At 36.7% G+C, this 19,766-nt stretch overlaps 1 protein-coding gene across 8 annotated transcripts; it reads right to left on the minus strand.

The window, feature by feature from the left end:
- On the minus strand, positions 3,193 to 9,188 carry LOC107607314 (protein RAE1-like). 8 transcript variants are annotated; one of them, XR_002349961.1, is made up of 12 exons: positions 8,784 to 9,188; positions 8,620 to 8,690; positions 7,650 to 7,700; positions 7,128 to 7,202; positions 6,501 to 6,985; positions 6,304 to 6,374; positions 6,166 to 6,218; positions 5,666 to 5,800; positions 5,534 to 5,578; positions 4,509 to 4,696; positions 4,282 to 4,421; positions 3,929 to 4,022 (listed from the first exon to the last, which is right to left on the minus strand). XR_002349961.1 is itself a non-coding variant. In XM_021105908.1 (9 exons), exons 4-9 carry the CDS (start codon positions 7,173 to 7,175, stop codon positions 5,930 to 5,932), a joined length of 387 nt encoding a protein of 128 aa, XP_020961567.1. In that variant the 5' UTR covers positions 7,176 to 7,202; positions 7,650 to 7,700; positions 8,620 to 8,690; positions 8,784 to 9,188; the 3' UTR covers positions 5,892 to 5,929. The 8 variants fall into 8 exon arrangements, 1 of the variants encoding a protein (XP_020961567.1); XR_002349962.1 differs by lacking the exons at positions 3,929 to 4,022; positions 7,650 to 7,700; positions 8,620 to 8,690; positions 8,784 to 9,188 and adding an exon at positions 3,193 to 3,615 and having other exon boundaries at positions 7,128 to 7,231; XR_002349965.1 differs by lacking the exons at positions 7,650 to 7,700; positions 8,620 to 8,690; positions 8,784 to 9,188 and having other exon boundaries at positions 4,509 to 4,578; positions 7,128 to 7,231.

Raw genomic sequence — 19,766 nt, forward strand, 5'->3', positions numbered from 1 at the left:
TTCATCCAAGACGAGAAATCCGACAGTTGATTAGCCATGTAGAGATCGTACCTGGTATTCTTCATCCGAGAGGATCATACAGCTTGCCATGGAAGGGAGCATGCATAATTGGAAGAAGGCAATAGGAAAGCAGAGGTTCAGAAGCAACTAAGCATCTCCAAATGCTTATCTAAAATTCCCATCAATGAATTACATAAGTATCTTTATTTTATTTTATGTTTCATTTATCTTTTAATTATTAAAACCTCATAACCATTTGAATCCGCCTGACTAAGATTTACAAGATGACCATAGCTTGCTTCAAGTCGACAATCTCCGTGGGATCGACCCTTACTCACGTAAGGTATTACTTGGACGACCCAGTGCACTTGCTGGTTAGTTGTGCGGAGTTGTGAAAAGTGTGAATCACAATTTCATGCACCAAGTTTTTGGTGCCGTTGCCGGGGATTGTTCGAGTTTGGACAACTGACGGTTCATCTTATTGCTTAGATTAGGTAATTTTATTTTATGTTTATGCTTTTTATTTTTATTTTCAAAAAATTCAAAAAAAAAGAATTCCTCAGAATTTTTAAGAATGAATTTTAGAGCTTCATAAGATATGTTAAAGCCTGGCTGGCTATTAAGCCATGTCTAATCTTTTGGACTGAGGTTTCCACTTATCATGGCAGGAGCCTTTGGATTCCCATCTATTTGGCTGTTGTATGTAATGCTCTGCTAAAGCTTGGCTGGCCATTTAGCCATGTCTAATTCTTTTGGACCGAAGCTTTAGACTAACATTGCACGAATCCTGGAATTCTTATTAAAAATTTTGAATTTCTTTATTTTCTTTTTCCAAAATAATTTTTGAAAAATACAAAAAAATTAATAAAATCGTAAAAACCAAAAATTTTATGTTTCTTGTTTGAGTCTTGTGTTGAATTTGAAGTTTGGTGTCAATTGCATGTTTTCAATTTTTCTTAGACTTTCGAAAATTCATGCATTGTGTTCTTCTTTGATCTTCAAGTTATTCTTGATGATTTTCCTTGTTTGATCTTTAATTTTTCTTGTTTTGTATATTTTCTTGTTTTTCATATGCATTTTCGAATTCATAGTGTCTAAACATTAAAAATTTTTAAGTTTGGTGTCTTGCATGTGTTTCTTTTCTTAAAAATTTTCAAAAATATGTTCTTGATGTTCATCATGATCTTCAAAGTGTTCTTGGTGTTCATCTTGACATTCAAAGTGTTCTTGCATGCATTATTTGTTTTGATCTTAAATTCTTATGTCTTGTGTCTTTTTGTTGTTTTTCTCTTTCTTCATTAATTCAAAAAAAATCAAAAATAATATCTTTCCCTTTTTTTACTCATAATTTCGAAATTTTGAGTTGATTTGGTCAAAAAATTTTAAAATTTAGTTGTTTCTTGTTAGTCAAGTCAAATTTTCAATTTAAAAATTTTATCTTTTCAAATCTTTTTCAAAAATCAAATCTTTTTCATTCTTTTTCTTAATATTTTCGAAATTTTTTTAATAAATTTTCAAAATCTTTTTCTTAATTTTATTTCATATTTTCGAAAACTTTACTAACAATTAATGATTTGATTCAAAAATTTTAAGTTTGTTACTTCCCTTTTAAGAAAGGTTCAATCTTTAAATTCTAGAATCATATCTTTTAGTTTCTTGTTAGTCAAGTCATCAATTTTAATTTTCAAAATCAAATCTTTTTAAATTTCTTTTTCAAATCTTTTTTCAAAATAAATTTCAATCATATCTTTTTCAAAACTTAATTTCAAAATCTTTTTCTAACTTCTTATCTTTTTAAAATTTATTTTCAAATCTTTTTCAATTAACTACTTGACTTTTTGTTTGATTTTAAAAGTTTACTATTTCTTATCTTTTTCAAAACCACCTAACTACTTTTCTCTCTCTAATTTTCGAAAATCATTAAACACTTTTTCAAAATTCTTTTTAATTAACTAATTGTTTTCAATTCTAATTTTATTTTATTTTCCTTCTTAAATTTCGAATTCTAACTCATAATTAAAATAAAAACAAAAATATTTTTCTTTTCTTTTAATTAAAAATTCGAATACACTCTCTCTCTCTCATCTCTTTCTATTTATTTTAGTTATTTACTAACACTTCTCTTCTGCTTATAATTCGAACCCTCTCCCTCTCTCTGTGTTCGAATTCTTCTTCTTCTCCCTTCTTCATTCTATTCTTCTATTCTTCTACTCACATAAAGGAATCTCTATACTGTGACATAGAGGATTCCTCTTCTTTTCTGTTCTCTTCTTTTTCACATGAGCAGGAACAAGGATAAGAACATTCTTGTTGAACCTGATCCTAAACCTGAAAGGACTCTGAAGAGGAAGCTAAGAGAAGCTAAAGCACAATACTCTGGAGAGGACCTTACAGAAATTTTCGAAAAAGAAGAAGATATGGCAGCCGAAAACAACAACAATGGTGGAAATGCAAGGAAGATGCTTGGTGACTTTACTGCACCAACTTCTGACTTCTATGGAAAAAGCATCTCAATCCCTACAATTGGAGCAAACAACTTTGAGCTTAAGCCTCAATAAGTTTCTCTAATGCAGCAAAATTGCAAGTTTCATGGACTTCCATTGGAAGATCCTCATCAGTTCTTAGCTGAATTCTTGCAAATCTGTGACACTGTTAAGACCAATGGGGTTAATCCCGACACTACAAGAAAACCAGGATTTTGCTACGCTTTTAAAGCGTGGCAAAAAGTGGGAAAAAGCGTAGCAATAGCTTTTTGCCACGCTTTTTTAGCAACCGGCACGCTTTTGAAAGGGTCACAACTGCTAGCGTGCCGGTTGCTCTATCGCCACGCTTTTAGTGACCTATGGCCACGCTTTTTTCGTCGCCACGCTTTTATCTATTGCCAAGCTTTTAAACGTGGCCGTATGCGAGAGGATATGGCTACGCTTTTAAAGAGTGCCATTAACTAGAGATACGGCTACGCTTTTAAAGCGTGCCAGTAGCTAAAGATATGGCTACGCTTTTAAAGCGTGCCAATAGCTAGAGATATAGCTATGCTTTAAAGCGCGGCAAAAAGTGGCTGCTGTACGAAAATAGCTACCCTTTTAAAGCGTGGCTATAAGTTTGTTCAAGTTCAATTGTTTTTTTTTTTAATCTTCATAATAAAATCTAACAAAATTCATAAATAATGTAAAATTTAGACAATATAAAACCTCCATAACAATTTTAATTACTATTAACAATATCAAACCTTCATAAACTTGTACACCAAATATAGTGGTTGATCACAAGACAAGCTCTAACAAAAAATCAAAGTGATAATAACTACCCATGAATTTGTATTACATGCATTACAATTCCAACAACTATTACATTATCTACATCCTCTAAAAACTACAAAATACCCTTTCCTTTTGTGATGTCTTGCTGGTCACCTGAGATATCATAGGCCAACAACCCTTTCCATCTGTCCTTATCTGTCTGCTTGTCCTCATCGATCGCCACAGTCTTGAAGCTTTCAGAGGAAACCTTGCTACTACTGTGGATTCTTGATGTAACCTTCTTCAAGCTGCTTCCAAAGAAAGCTGATGAATTGGGAACTGATGAAGCCACAGCTCCAGAACCATTCAAACTCACCTGCAATGTAAAATTACATTATTCTCTTGTTATTTAAAAGTTACTACTCTATTCAAAACTCTAATCCAGTTTTTTTAACTATACAAAAAATCATGAACCGCATCTAAATAGATTGATAACTCACAAATTAATGATATGTATGTATCCATAGTCCGCATGATCATTATTTTTCTAATTTGGTATCTATAACTGATTACTAATTCACACTGCATCTAATCCAATTACTATCCTAATCTTATACATAGTTTAAAACTAGAAGTGATAAATTGAGTGAATAGAATTAATTGAAAGAAACAAAGTAAGGCAAAAGTATCATATTGGTTTTCCTTTGACAGCTCCTATGGTTGAAACTGAAGCAGCCATGGCTGTGTTATTGTCCTTGTAGCAGCAGAGAGTAATTGTACTTACTACAGAGGAAATAATGAACACTATAATGAATACTCATGAGTTGTGAAAGCAGTCCCCACCACACCCAAACCCTTTTTCCCTATTTTTTAGTAACTAGAATCTGTGACGATTGGTCAACTTTAAGTTCAAACTATAGTAATCTAATTATATACTGCACGGGTAAGACAAATCCTTTTTCTCCCCAATATTTAACCAAATGGCTAAGTGGATAGAAAAGAAAGTAAAAGAAGAAGGTGGAAACAGAGTTCATAAACTCACAGATCTGTCAAATTCCAACATGAAGCATCTTTTTACATCTTCTTTGGTAGGTTTGCAACCACAGCGATCACGTCTGGAAGTGAGGTATGAGAATTTAGCATGTGTAATGCAAAACAGCAGCCACCTCCAACTTGATCTCACTAGCATAATTTAAGAGAATATCATGGAACTCACAAGTGAAAAAACATCAAGGGGAGACATAAATATAAAGAATCAACATAACATACTTTGGGGATTTCATGTAGTTATCCCATTTGTGTGCACCATTTGGACGAAGATGATCTTGTATACAGGCAGCTGATTTACCATTTTCCTAAGTCAGAAAGTAGTTTGGAATCCCACGTACAGAATCTTTGTAATTGCCAAAGTATATATCTTTTGGAAGATGGTCATAATTCTTCTTAAACATTGATAGCTGAATCAACAGATCAGGAGAAAACGAAGGAGATAGAAGTATCAATGCCAAAACATGCAACTGCATTTATAAGGAAACCAATACATGATATTTATCGGTTTCCTCTTTACAAAGTACTGCTCAATTAAAATCTAAGGATTACAAATTCAATAATTTAAAATTCATTCCATTGCACAATAATTGGTTGAACTATTGAAATCAATCTATGCCTTTTAATTCTGGTCAATAATTATTGTCCAGTAATGGCTACAAGGTTCATTGTTGCATTAAGACAGAAAGTGTAAAGAGCAGAATTATAGAGGAGAGAGTTGAAGTGAACATGAAGAAAGAACAGAGGAGGTGGAACTTTGGAAGGCATCAGGGTGATACCATTCCAGTCTCTGTGAGTGTATTAATAGAAGAATGAAATACAGAAAAAGCAGAGAACAAGGTAGCATTAGAGAAGCTACCACTCTCCTAAGGTCCGGCCCAACCTAAATTCCTCCTTCCCTCTTTTAATTCCCTTCACCTCTCTCATATACATTCTCAACTCTCTCTCCTATAATAGAATCGTCCATCACTCACACCCTCCGCACTAACTTTTCTTCTGCTGTTTATAAAAGGCAAGGGAGCTATTTTACGACTATCTTTTCTAACTAAATTAAGTGATTCATTTCCCTCTACTAAGCCTTAAAAGTAAAACCAAATAGAAAAATAGATCTTCATGATTCTAAAAGTCAAAATTCCTTTTGTTATTCACTGATTCTACAAACTCAGGTACTCCAAAGGGTTCTTTATTAAGTAATAAGTAGAACAGAAAATTTTGGCAAAGGACTATGTACAGCTTCAGCAACTTACCTCACTAAAAGGTTCTTTAATATCATCTCGCTCAACACTGCTCACCTGAAAACCATGGACACAAGCATTATTACACCACTGAAGTTCTTACCAGTTCCATCAAGGAAGCATGAACCAGCAAATTCTACTCACATAGTTGGGAAATATGACCACGTCTACATTTCCTAGAACCTCATGAAGCAACTGCCTCAAAGAATACTCTCGAGCACCCGCTGGGTGCATTAATTCATCTGTATCAAGGTGAAGAATCCACTCCATACCAGCATCCTGATGTTTAAACGTGAAAAATAGTGTGTTAATTATCTAAAGTAGGCACCAAATGATAACAATTTTTATTGAATAGTATGTGCTGCAAAACCATTTTGCCATGATAATAGCCATCTCCATATTGAGGCATTACTTCACAAAAAGTTCGTAATTGTATGGTTTATAAAAGAAACCTACTAGCCATGTCTCATTCCAAATTCGGCTGATGCAACCAACAATGTAAAGAATAATAATAAAAAAAAACTATCTCAAAAGCTGAAGATTTAGGGTCTCTCAGGAATTGAAAATCTCAAGAACAATCTACAATTTGTAAACTAAAAGAAATAAACTCAACAGATAACAGTTGTTAAGAAATTGGTAAAAACCTCTTTGCTTGTTGCTCTTCCAGCTCCTTTGTTCTATATAAAACCTTGACACCCTGATGAAATAAGATAACCAAATAAAAATAATATATTATTAAGGATTAGAAAATCAGAAAACAAAAATAGATCCAAAGTGGCCACATCTTGACTTGTTTGTCGCAGCCTCCGGAGAAAACCGTTGTTCCATCATCCTTCCAAGTGGAGCATAAAACCTTAAACAATAAAAGAGAACATTAATTATAATGCCATCTCAGTCCAAAAGAAATTTCCAGTAATACCACTAATAATAATTATTTCTTTTTCTTTTTTTTTAAATAAAATGAGCTGAAATTCATTACTGGTTGGTCATGAGATATTGAAGCCTTGGGTGTGCTGTTGATAACAGTTCCATTCCTTGCAATCTCCCAACATCAAACGTACGATATTGACAAAAGAAATTCACCAAAAAAAAATATTTGTCTATCAAACAATTAAACCAACATAAGAGCCTTTTCTTCACACAAATTTGAAGAGCTGGTTTAGTTTTAGAAGTATTTTCTGTCACCATTTCTTCTTTCTAATACTAATTACAAAAAACATCTTATCACTTTCAGTTTGAGAAGTTAATGGTAAAAGCAAGAAACACCAAAAAGATAACATTGTGACCATTTTTTTTTTGTGAACTAATATTAAAAAATAGAAATAACAAAAAATATTAACAAAAAAATATGCCCTAATATCCAAGTCAAACTCAAACCTGGTTATCCCATGAAGTAGTGACAAGAAAATTGGCCTTGGAACTGAAACAAAGGCTGGAAATTGAATCACCAGGTGGCTGGGTTACCTAAAAAAAAAATTGCAACCACAAATTAACAATAACCAAAATAATAATAATAATAACAATAATAAAAGACCGTAATAATGATAACAATGCGAAAGAATAAGAAAGTGTTGAAGCAGAGATTGGAAAATGTAGAATGAAATACCTCGTATGATTTGTTGGGATTTGTATTGGCGGAACCGAATGTGGACATTTTGAAGAAAAACAAAGACAGAATCTACTGAAAGAAAGAGAAAGAAGAGTTTAATAAATCAATTCAGAGTTTAATAACATCAGTTCTGTTCTATTCGATAATTCCATAGCACCCAAAAATAATATTAACCAAAAAAAATAAATCAATTCAACTAACACATTTAACACAACACAACCACAACCAACTCTATGCACTGATTTAAAACAGAACTGCATGGTTGCTACAGCTCTCCATCATTTAAATCTATATTACCTTTTTCTTTTAAACTAAGAAACTTTAGAAATTAAATTTACCAAGAATGGTGGAGTGATGCCACTGAATGATAAGTTTCCAAAAGGTCAACAAAGCACTTTAAATTCATTATTCTATGGGAATGCTTATTGATTACCAATAGACCATTGACTACTGTAAGTCATTAAGCATAGACTACCTTGTATCAGAATGTTTATCAAAAGATAACAAACACAACATTACCTTGCCTAACTTGGTGAGAATAGGAGGCACAACCTCTTCTATTTTTGACACCTGAAACAGTGACAGTTAAATTAGATTTTGACGAAACTAGATATAACAAATGGTATCTAAATAGGGGAAAAGAGACGAAACAGTAGCAGAAACTGAGATTTAAATCAAAACCAATGTGGCCTCCTAAACTATAAAATTTGAGAAAAATAAAAGAAACCGTAATAGTATCACGCTTTCCAGAGAGTTGAATCTCCTATTCCAACAGTTTAAATGATTTCCTCACCATCTCCTGCACCCTAAATATCCTCCCCACTCACCTCAATCATGAGAATCCCACCCCTCTCCTAGCTTGCCATTTGGAAGGTTAGTTACAACATTTGTTGGCTCATTAACTCCCCTAGTCCCTGTTATCCACTTCCTATGTTTTATCACATATATATATATGCATAATGTGGTGGTTCCCCTAATATAGCACTATAGCATCCTATGAAAATTGTCCCCTAGTTCTTTTCAAATCTTTTACAGAAACTTCCTGTTAGGAAACACTTGTTTTGTAAGACAAATACAAGGAATCAAGAGAACAAGAGTTAATAACGCTAGAGATGAAAATCTAAATGGATTTCTTATCCTCGACTCTATTAACTACTAGGAAAAAGTTAAAACAATAGTATTAACTTGGTTTCAACTTTTAAGAGGAATGCAGCTTTTTAATTTAGCACAACACAAAAATAAATCAATTCAGAGATTAATAACATCAGTTCTATTCTATTCGATAATTCCATAGCACCCAAAAATAATATTAACCAAAAAAATAAATCAATTCAACTAACACATTCAACACAACACAACCATAACCAACTCATATGCACCAGTTTGATTACAGAGACTTGCTACTTAAATTAAACTTCAATCAAATACAGAATTCTATTTCCTCAAATCTAATAAACATAACAGGATTCCCGAAAGACATTGTACCTACCCTGTGATGCGTTCTTCATCAGCGGGTAAGTCCACGCATGTTCTTCGCAAGTTTTAAAACTTTTTCAAATCCTATTTAACCATAGGAAAAGAAATAGGAAAATCGATGACTGAAAGTGTGAAATAGGAAAAGAAATAAAAGAAAGCAATAAGAACAAGACTTACAAAGAAGCAAGAAGCTAAGATCGATGAATGCCTAGAGAATCTAGTTTCTTCCAAAGCTAAGCAGGAAGGGAGCAGCGCCGAAGGAGTTAGGGTTTGCAAAAATGGAAGGGAACGGCAGCAAAGGGAGCATCGACGGCAGGTTTGCGACGGCAACTGAGCGGAGGGAGTCACTGCTAGAGAGTCACCGCAGAATGAGGGTTAGGGGTACCTGAAGAGGGATTGTCGGTGGAGGCATTGCGAGCGCAGCTACGTTCTTCACAGAGTGTCGTCGGAGTAGTTCTTCGTCGGAGTGACGTCGTCGCAAGAGTGGTTCGTCGTCGCGGAGTGTCATCGGAGTTAGGGCTTAATGTTTGAAGAAGGAGGAGTTAGGGTTAGGGTCTTTGAATGAAGAAGGATATACGCGAGCTTCTGAAGGGTAGTATACGAGCTTTTGAGTTTTTAATTCAAAGGGTATACGAGCATTTTTTATTTTTTTTTTCTGGGGGAACTTTTTGGCCACGCTTTTAAAGCGTGCCAAAAGGCTTGTAGGAAACGGCTACGCTTTTCAAATGCCACAATAATAAAATCTTGTTGCCACGCTTTAAAAGCGTGCCAAAATCTCTCTATGGCTACGATTTATAAGCGTGGCAAAAAAATATGACTAAATCTCGCATCAACTGCTACCCTCATAAAAGCATGGCCATTGACCCTTTTCGCCACGCTTTTGAAGCGTAGCAAAAAAAATGTGGCCAAATGTCTTTTCAAGCGCCACCCTCACAAAAGCGTGGCCATAGGCCTTTTTTCTTGTAGTGCGAGGTCCACGGACTTATGCTTTTCCCTTTTGCTGTAAGAGACAGAGCTAGGATATGGTTGGACTTACAACCTAGAGAAAGCCTGAACTCTTGGGAAAAGTTGGTCAATGCTTTCTTGGCCAAACTCTTTCCACCTCAAAAGTTGAGCAAGCTTAGAGTGGAAGTCCAAACCTTCAGACAGAAGGAAGGTGAATTCCTCTATGAAGCTTGGGAAAGATACAAGCAATTGCTCAGAAGGTGTCCTTCTGACATGCTTTCAGAATGGAGCATCTTATGTATATTCTATGATGGTCTGTCTAAATTGTCCAAGATGTCATTGGACCACTCTGCTGGTGGATCTCTTCATCTGAAGAAAACACCTCCAGAAGCCCAGGAACTCATTGAGATGGTTGCAAATAACCAGTTCATGTACACTTCTGAAAGAAATCCTGTGAATAATGGGATGACTCAGAAGAAACAAAGTTCTTGAGATTGATACTCTGAATGCAATATTGGGTCAGAATAAAATATTGACTCAGCAAGTCAATATGATTTCTCAGAATCTGACTGGAATGCAAGCTGCATCTGGTGGTACTAAAGAAGCTTCCTCTGAAGGAGAAGCTTATGACCTTGAGAATCCTGCAATGGAATAGGTGAATTACATGGGAGACTCATATGAAAACACCTATAATCCTTCATGAAAAAATCATCCAAATTTCTCATAGAAGGATCAACAGAAGCCTCAACAAGGCTTCAATAATAATAATGGTGAGAGAAATAGGTTTGGCAATAGCAAGCCTTTTCCATCATCTTCAGAGCAACAGACAGAGAATTCTAAGCAGAGCCTCTCTGACTTAGCAACCATAGTCTCTAATCTATCTAAGACCACTCTCAGTTTCATGACTGAAACAAGGTCCTCCATCAGAAATTTAGAGGCACAAGTGGGTCAGGTGAGTAAAAGAGTTACTGAAACTCCTCCTAGTACTCTCTCAAGCAATACAGAAGAAAATCCAAAGAGAAAGTGCAAGGCCATCAATATACCCAACATGGCCGAACCTATAGAGGAGGAAGAGGCACTGATTTCCAGTGAGAAAGACCTCAATGGATGTCTACTGACCACTAAGGAGTTTCCTATTGAGGAGCCAAAGGAATCTGAGGCTCATATAGAGACCATAGAGATTCCACTGAACTTACTGTTGCCATTCATGGGCTCTGATGAGTATTCTTCCTCTGAAGAAGATGAAGATATTGTTGAAGAGCAAGTAGCTCAGTATCTAGGAGCAATCATGAAGCTGAATGCCAAGTTATTTAGTAATGAGACTTGGGAGGATAAACCCTCATTCCTCGTTAATGAACTGAATAACTTGGTTCAACTAAAATTACCTCAGAAGAAACCGGATCCCGGAAAGTTCTTAATACCTTGTACCATAAGCACCATGACATTTGAGAAGGCTCTGTGTGACCTGGGGTCAAGAATAAACCTCATGCCACTCTCTGTAATGGAGAAACTAGGGATCTTTGAGGTACAAGCTGCAAGAATCTCATTAGAGATGGCAGACAAATCAATGAAATAGGCTTATGGACTTGTAGAGGATGTCTTAGTGAAGGTTGAAGGCCTGTACATCCCTGCTGATTTCATAATCCTAGACACTAGGAAGGATGAAGATGAATCCATTATCCTTGGAAGACCCTTCCTAGCTACAGCAAGAGCTGAGATTGATGAGGACAGAGGAGAATTAGTCCTTCAATTGAACGAGGACTACCTTGTGTTTAAGGCTCAAGGATCTTCTTCTGTAACCATGGAGAGGAAGTATAAAAAGCTTCTCTCAATACAGAGTCAAACAGAGCCCCCACACTCAACTTCTAAGTTTGGTGTTGGGAAGCCACCATTAAGCTCTGAGTCTTTGTGAAGCTCTCTAAGAGCTCACTGTCAAGCTATTGACATTAAAGAAGCGCTTATTGGGAGGCAACCCAATGTTATTTAATTATATTTAATTTTATAGACATTTGTTTTCCATTGTTATTTTATGTTTTCTTTAGGTTGATGATCATGTGAAGTCATAAAAACAGCTACAGAATTAAAGCAAAATAAAAAACAGCATCAAAAATAGTACACCCTAGAGGACAGGCTTACTGGCATTTAAACGCCAGTAAGGATAGTAGAATGGGCGTTTAACGCCCAGTCTGGCAGCATTCTGGGTGTTAAACGCCAGAAATGACAGACGGACTAGCGTTTAACACCAGAAAAGGGTGTCTGGTGTTTGGATGGCGTTAAACGCCAGAATTGGCAGACAGACTGGCGTTTATCGCTAGAAAAGGGTGTCTAGTGGGCGTTAAACGCCAGAAAAGGGCATCAGCCTGGCGTTTAACGCCAAAAAAGGTAGCAGAGTTGGCGTTAAACGCCAGAAATGGCACACAGAGGGCGTTTAAATGCCAGAAAGGTGCAGGGAGCAGAATTCCTTGACACCTCAGGATCTGTGGACCCCACAGGATTCCCACCTACCCCAACTCATTCTCTCTCCTCTTCACACCTATCCATAACATTCTTCCCCAAATACCCTTGACCAATCCCGTCAATACTTCTTCCCCAAATACTATTCACCTATCAAATCCTACCCTCTTCCCTACAACCTCTTCATCACTCACATCCATTCATAATAAAATCCCACTACCTCACCATTCAAATTCAAAACATTTCCCTCCCAAACCCAACCCCTCATACACGAATTCCCCCTTTCTCTTATCCTATAAATACCCCCTCCTTACCACCTTCAATTTCACACATCATACACACTTAACCCCCTTGACCAAAACCAACTTTCCCTTCTATCTCCTCCATTTTTTCTTTTTCTACTCCTTTCTTTCTTCTTTTGCTCAAGGACGAACAAACCTTTAAGTTTGGTGTGGGAAAAAGCTCTGCTTTTTATTTTTCTATAACCATTAATGACACCTAAGGCCGGAGAAACCTCTAGAAAGAGGAAAGGAAAGGCAATTGCTTCCACCTCCGAGTCATCGGAGATGGAGAGATTCATCTCAAAAGTCCATCAAGACCACTTCTATGAAGTTGTGGCCAAGAAAAAGGTGATCCCTGAGGTCCCCCTTCATGCTCAAAAAGAGTGAATATCTGGAGATCCGACGTGAGATTCGAAGAAGAGGTTAGGAAGCTCTCCCTAATCCAATCCAACAAGTCAGAATCTTAATGGTTCAAGAGTTCTATGCTAATGCATGGATCACTAAGAACCATGATCAAAGTATGAACCCGAACCCAAAGAATTGGCTCATAATGGTTCGGGAGAATTACTTATTTCAGTCCAGAAAATGTGAGGTTGGCATTTAACTTGCCAATAATGCAAGGAGATCCTCACCCTTTCACTAGAAGGGTCAACTTTGATCAAAGGTTGGACCAAGTCCTTATAGACATCTGTGTGGAAGGAGCTCAATGGAAGAGAGACTCAAGAGGCAAGCCGGTTCAATTGAGAAAGCTTGACCTCAAACCCGTGGCTAGGGGATGGTTGGAGTTCATCCAACGCTCTATCATTCCTACTAGCAATCGGTCTGAAGTTACAATAGACTGGGCTATCATAATCCATAGTATCATGAATGGAGAGGAAGTAAAAGTTCATGAGATCATACCTCTAGAACTCTACAAGGTGGTGGACAAGCCCTCTACTTTGGCAAGGATAGCCTTCCCTCATCTCATCTATAACTTATGCAATTCAGCTGGAATTGTCATAGAGGAAGACATCCTCATTGAAGGAGACAAGCTCATCATTAAGAAGAGGATGGAGCAAACAAGAGAGCCCACTCATGGACCTCAACAAGAGCATGAGGAAATTCCACATCAAGAAATCCTGAAATACCTCAAGGGATGCACTTTCCTCCACACAACTATTGGGAGAAACTCAACACCTCGTTAGGAGATTTGAGTTTTAACATGGGGCAACTAAGCATGGAGCACCAAGAGCACTCCATTATCCTCAATGAAATCAGAGAGGACCAAAAAGCCATGAGAGAGGAGCAACAAAGGCAAGGAAGAGAAATAGAGGAGCTCAAGCACTCAATAAGATCTTCAAGAGGAAGAACTAGCCGCCATCACTAAGGTGGACCCATTCTTTAATTTCCTTGTTCTTATTTTTTTGTTTTTTGGTTTTGATGCTTTATGTTTTGTCTATGTTTGTGTCTTTATTACATGATCATTAGTGTCTAGTGTCTATGTCTTAAAGCTATGAATAATTCCATGAATCCTTCACCTTTCTTAATGAAAAATGTTTTCTGAAAAAGAAAAAGAAGTACATGAATTTCGAATTCTATCTTGAAATTAGTTTAATTATTTTGATGTGGTGGTAATACTTTTTATTTTCTGAATGAATGCTTGAACAGTGCATATTTTTTATAGTGAAGTTTATGAATGTTAAAATTGTTGGCTCTTGAAAGAATAATGAAAAAGGAGAAATCTTATTGATAATCTGAAAAATCATAAAATTGATTCTTGAAGCAAGAAAAAGCAATGAAAAACACAAAGCTTGCGAAAAAAAATACGAAAAAAATAAAGAAAAAGCAAGCAGAAAAAGCCAGTAACCCTTTAAACTAAAAGGCAAGGGTAAAAAGGATCCAAGGCTTTGAGCATTAATGGATAGGAGGGCCCAAAAGAATAAAATCCTGGCCTAAGTGGCTAAATCAAGTTGTCCCTAACCATGTGCTTGGGGCGTGAAGGTGTCAAGTGAAAAGCTTGAGACTAAGCGGTTAAAGTCGTGGTCCAAAGCAAAAAAGAGTGTGTTTAAGAGCTCTGGGCACCTCTAACTGGGGACTCTAGCAAAGCTGAGTCACAATCTGAAAAGGTTCACCCAGTTATGTATCCAGTGGTAGTACTGGAAAACAAAATGCTTAGGGTCACAGCCAAGACTCATAAAGTAGATGTGTTCAAGAATCAACATACTAAACTAGGAGAATCAATAACACTATCTGAATTCTGAGTTCCTATGGATGCCAATCATTCTGAACTTCAAAGGATAAAGTGAGATGCCAAAACTGTTCAGAAGCAAAAAGCTACTAGTCCCGCTCATCTAATTGGAACTAAGCTTCATTGATATTTTTGAGATTTATTGTATTTTCTCTTCTTTTTATCCTATTTTTTTTAGTTGCTTGGGGACAAGCAACAATTTAATTTTGGTGTTGTGATGAGCGGATAATTTATACCCTTTTTGGCATTGTTTTTACATAATTTTTAGTATGTTTTAGTTACTTTTTATTATATTTTTATTAGTTTTTATGAAAAAATCACATTTCTGGACTTTACTATGAGTTTGTGTATTTTTCTATGATTTCAGTTATTTTTTGGCTGAAACTAAGGGATCTGAGCAAAAATCTGATTCAGAGGCTGAAAAAGGACTGCAGATGTTGTTGGATTCTGACCCTCTTGTACTCGAAGTGGATTTTCTGGAGCTATAGAAGCCCAATTGGCACGCTCTTAATTGCGTTGGAAAGTAGATATCTTGGGCTTTCTAGCAATATATAATAGTCCATACTTTGCTCGAGATTTGATGGCCCAAACTGGCGTTCAAACGCCCACTAAAGACCCTTTTCTGGAGTAAAACACCAGAACTGGCACTAGAACTGGAGTTAAACGCCCAAACTGGCACCCAAGCTGGCGTTTAACTCCAAGAGTGGCCTATGCACGCGAAAGCTTCAATTCTCAGCCCAAGCACACACCAAGTGGGCCATGGAAGTATATTTTTGTGCTATCTGTACTTAGTTATTCATTTTCTGTAATCTCTAGTAACTAGTTTAGTATAAATAGCACTTTTTACTATTGTATTAGGGGATTATGATATTATCATCCTTGGACTTAGAGGCTGGCTACATGGCCATGCCTAGACCTTTTTCTCTTATGTATTTTCTACGGTGGAGTTTCTACTCCTCATAGATTAAGGTGTGGAGCTCTACTGTTCTTCATGAATTAATGCAAGTACTTTTGTTTCTCTTTCAATTCACGCCTACTTCTTCTCCAAGATATACTCTCGTACTTAATTCAGCTAAGTCAGAATGAAGGGGTGACCCGTGACAATCACCCACTATCTTCGTTACTCGCTTAGCCAAGATCCGCGTGCTTGACAACCACAAAGCGTTCTACATGATGTTCAACGTAGTCATTGGACGACAGCCGGAGTATATTCTCTTGGGTCTCTAATACACGGACCGAGTCCGTGAGATTAGGATCTTCGTGGTATAGGCTAGAACCATTGGCAGCCATTCCTGAGATCCAGAAAGTCTAAACCTTATCTGCGGTATTCCGAGTAGGATCTGGGAAGGGATGACTGTGACGAGCTTCAAACTTGCGAATGTTGGGCGCAGTGACAATGTGCAAAAGGATAAGGGTCCTATTCCGACGCTAGTGAGAACCAACAGATGATTAGCAGTGCGGTAGCTGTACTTGGTATTTTTCATCTGATACGAGAAATCTGACAGTTGATTAGCCGTGCAGAGATTGTACCTGGTATTTTTCGTCTGAGAGGATCATACAGCTTACCATGGAAGGGAGCATGCATGATTGGAAGAAGGCAATAGGAAAGCAGAGGTTCAGAAGCAACAAAGCATCTCCAAATGCTTATCTGAAATTCCCACCAATGAATTACATAAGTATCTTTATTTTATTTTATGTTTCATTTATCTTTTAATTATCAAAACCTCATAACCATTTGAATCCGCCTGACTAAGATTTACATGATGACCATAGCTTGCTTTAAGCCGACAATCTCTGTGGGATCGATCTTTACTCACGTAAGGTATTACTTAGACGACCCAGTGCACTTGCTGGTTAGTTGTGCGGAGTTGTGAAAAGTGTGAATCACAATTTCGTGCACCACAAACCAAGCATTCCAAACCTCCAAACAGCTACCAAAATACCATAAAACCTTATTTAACCTACTAGACTCCCAAGTAAACTCAACTAACCAAACAAAACATGAAATTAAACTAATTTTTACCATTATTTACAAAAAGGAAAAGAGAAAGATGTTACCATGGTGGGGTGTCTCCCACCTAGCACTTTTGTTTATTGTCCTTAAGTTGGATTTATGGGGAGCTCTCATCAAGGTGGCTTGTGCTTGAATCCATCCTTGAACATCCACCAACGCTTGGACTTCCTATAAGCTCCATCATTCAAGATTGATATCTCCAAGCCTTGATGGAGTTCTTCACAAACCATAAACTCCCAAAGTTGATCCTCCTCTAGTAATCTGGGATCCCATACTTTGTTTTCACACCCATCTTCGAGTTGATCATGGTGATTTCCTCCAGGTGGTAAGCAAATAGAATTCTCATTAGAGCACCAAACTATCCTCCTAGACCCATTCAATTGAACACTACACCAATCCATGCTCCTCAATTTTGAGCTTCCAACCATAATGAGCCTAGACTGACAACGCCATCTACTAAACATCCTCCTCTTATGCTTAATTCCACAAAGCGCCCTAAGTTGGCCATCCGTTTCAAGCAAACCAAATTCAAGTGGGATAATAAAGCTAAGAGTTAGAAGTTTTACCCACTCAAATGAAGGATTAGTGACAACTTAAGTAGAGGAGTTCCCAACGGTCTTGATAAGGCACGTTCCACTCCCATCCATCCTCTTCTACAGGCTTCCACCACTTGGCAAGGTGCTTCATGTTCTACCTCTTGCCAAGCTTCCTCAAATTCACGTTCTTCTTCACCAAATTCTTCTAGCTCCTCCCCATCACTCAAATCATAAATAGGAGGTTGAGTGAAATCTACCTCATCATCAATTCCAAGTCCAATGGGGAGGGATTCATCAAGCTCAAAAGGATCATATGTTGAAGAGGAATCATCATAGATAGGGGAACTTGGTGCTTGCCCACTCCTTCTAATTCTTCAATCATATTGCGCCTTGGAGGTTGTGCACTATCCTCCTCAACACCAAAATCAAACTCCATGGAAGAGGGTTCTTCAACTCGAGATTCCTCTTTGCACTCAACATCTCCTAAATCTTCAACCACTACTTCCTCTTGTTCAATAATCTCTACCTCCTCCTCTTGTTGTACTTCTTGCTTTAACTCATCCTCTTCACCTTGAACCTTCAAGTCCATTCCTTCACTAAGCTCCTTAGGTGCTTCTCCACATTCAACAATGGGAGTGCCTTGATCGTATAAGCTTAGGCGAGATGAGACCATGTTGCTAACGGCTTCTATCATGATAGCAATCTTAGCTTCTACCTCCTTGAACTCTTTTTCCGTCTCCTCTTATTGCCTTAGGATATAAGATCTAAGATCTCTTTGCTCTAGCATGAGGGCATTGATGAACGAATTTTTGTCGGTAAAGAATTTCACAAATAAATTCTCATTGCTAATATAGTTTCTAAACCAACAAAGAATCCTTTCATACAAAAATTTGTTTGTCACTTAAGCAAACCCAATAAAAATAAACCGAAGTATGTAAACCTCGGGTCGTCTCTCAAAGAATTGCAGGGAAGTATGTTACTGTTGGTTATAGGATTGTATCTTTTTTTGTTTTTGAAATAAGGAACAAGGAAATAAAATGGCAAGAAAGTAAATTAATAACTAGAAAAGCTCTTGGCAAGGTATGAGAACTAGACGTCCTATCCTAGTTATCCTTATCAATTGTGATGAAAATTATCCATCACTCCCACTTAGTTAACCTCTAATTATGAAGGAAAGTGATAAACCCATATTTTATGATGTATTTTGTGCTTGATTTAAGTGATTTATTCAACCCTTCACCCACTTATTCATGTAAATTGCATGGTTTTACTTTTTCTTCCTTATTTTATGATATATGTGAAAAACATGTTTCCTATGCTTTAAAAATATTAATTTTAATTACCCTTTTTATTACCATTCGATGACGTGATTTGTGTGTTAAGTATTTTCAGGTTTCATAGGGCAAGAATGGCTTAGGGGATGAAAAGGAAACATACAAAATGGAAGGAAAGCACAAAAATGGAGTTTTGAATAAAAGGATAGCGACGCGAACGCATGGACGACGCGAACGCGTGCCCAACACGAAAAGGCATCGACGCGCCTGCGTGACTGACGCGGACGTGCGCCATGTGCAGAATGCAGATGAAGCGTACGCGTGACCGACGCGTACGAATGACAAGGAAAACTCCCAGATGACACGAACGCGTGACAGATGCCACGTACAGGAATCTGCAGAAAACGCCCCCAGCGATTTCTGGACCCTTTTTCGGCCCAATTCTGAATTCAAAAACACAGAATATAAGCCAGAGAATGGAGGAATCAAACAACAACACACCATACATTCGTAATACATAATTTTAGGATTAGATATAGTTTTTAGAGAGAGAGGTTCTCTCCTCTCTCTTAGGATTAGGATTAGGATTTCTCTTAATTTTAGGACTGCTTATCTTCATTATAGGTTCAATGTTCCTTTTAATTATTTTATCAATTTAGTTTATGAACTCTTTATGTTTAGATTGATTTTCTATTATTAATGCAATTGAGGTATTTCAGATTTATGATTTTTATTTAGCCTTTTATATTCTTGGCTTTAATTGATTAATTGGAGACTCTTGAGTTATCAAACTCATCGTGATTGATAATTGTTATTTTTGCTAATTGATTTGAATTCCATTAACTCTAGTCTTTCCTTAGGAATTGATTAGGACCTGAGGATCAAATTGATTAGTCCACTTGACCTTCCTTTGTTTAGCAAAGGTTAACTAAGTGGGATTAAAACCCAATTCTCATCACCGTTGAAAAGGATAACTAGGATAGGACTTCTAATTCTCATACCTTGCCAAGAGTTTACTTTATAATTATTTATTTATTTTTCTTGCCATTCAAATTACTTATTCCCTATTTCAAAAACCCAAAAATATACCTTTTCCATAGCTAATAATAAGTCATACTTCCCTGTAATTTCTTGAGAAGACGACCCGAGGTTTAAATACTTCGGTTATAAATTTTTATTGGGTTTGCTTAAGTGACAACCAAAACTTTTGCACGAGAGGATTCTCTGTTGGTTTAGAAACTATACTTACAACACGATAATATATTTGTGAATTTATTTACCGATAGAAAATCCGATCGTCAAAATGGCGCCGTTGCCAGAGAATTGCAACTATGTGCCTTATTATTGGTTATTGTAAATATTTTCTTTTACCTGTTTATTTATTTTTATTTTTATTTTTATTTTTAATTTTTATTATTTACTATGAATT

The sequence above is a fragment of the Arachis ipaensis genome, chromosome B07 (assembly GCF_000816755.2).
Source record: "Arachis ipaensis cultivar K30076 chromosome B07, Araip1.1, whole genome shotgun sequence".
Classification (NCBI taxonomy): Eukaryota; Viridiplantae; Streptophyta; class Magnoliopsida; order Fabales; family Fabaceae; genus Arachis; species Arachis ipaensis.

Coding starts and splice junctions, on each gene's coding strand:
- LOC107607314 (XM_021105908.1), bottom strand. CDS start 7,175: ATGTCCACATTCGGTTCCGCCAATACAAATCCCAACAAATCATACGAG. Junction 6,986..7,127: donor ATCCCAACAAATCATACGAG/GTATTTCATTCT, acceptor TTTTTTTTTTAG/GTAACCCAGCCACCTGGTGA. Junction 6,375..6,500: donor CAATATCTCATGACCAACCA/GTAATGAATTTC, acceptor TTATTGTTTAAG/GTTTTATGCTCCACTTGGAA.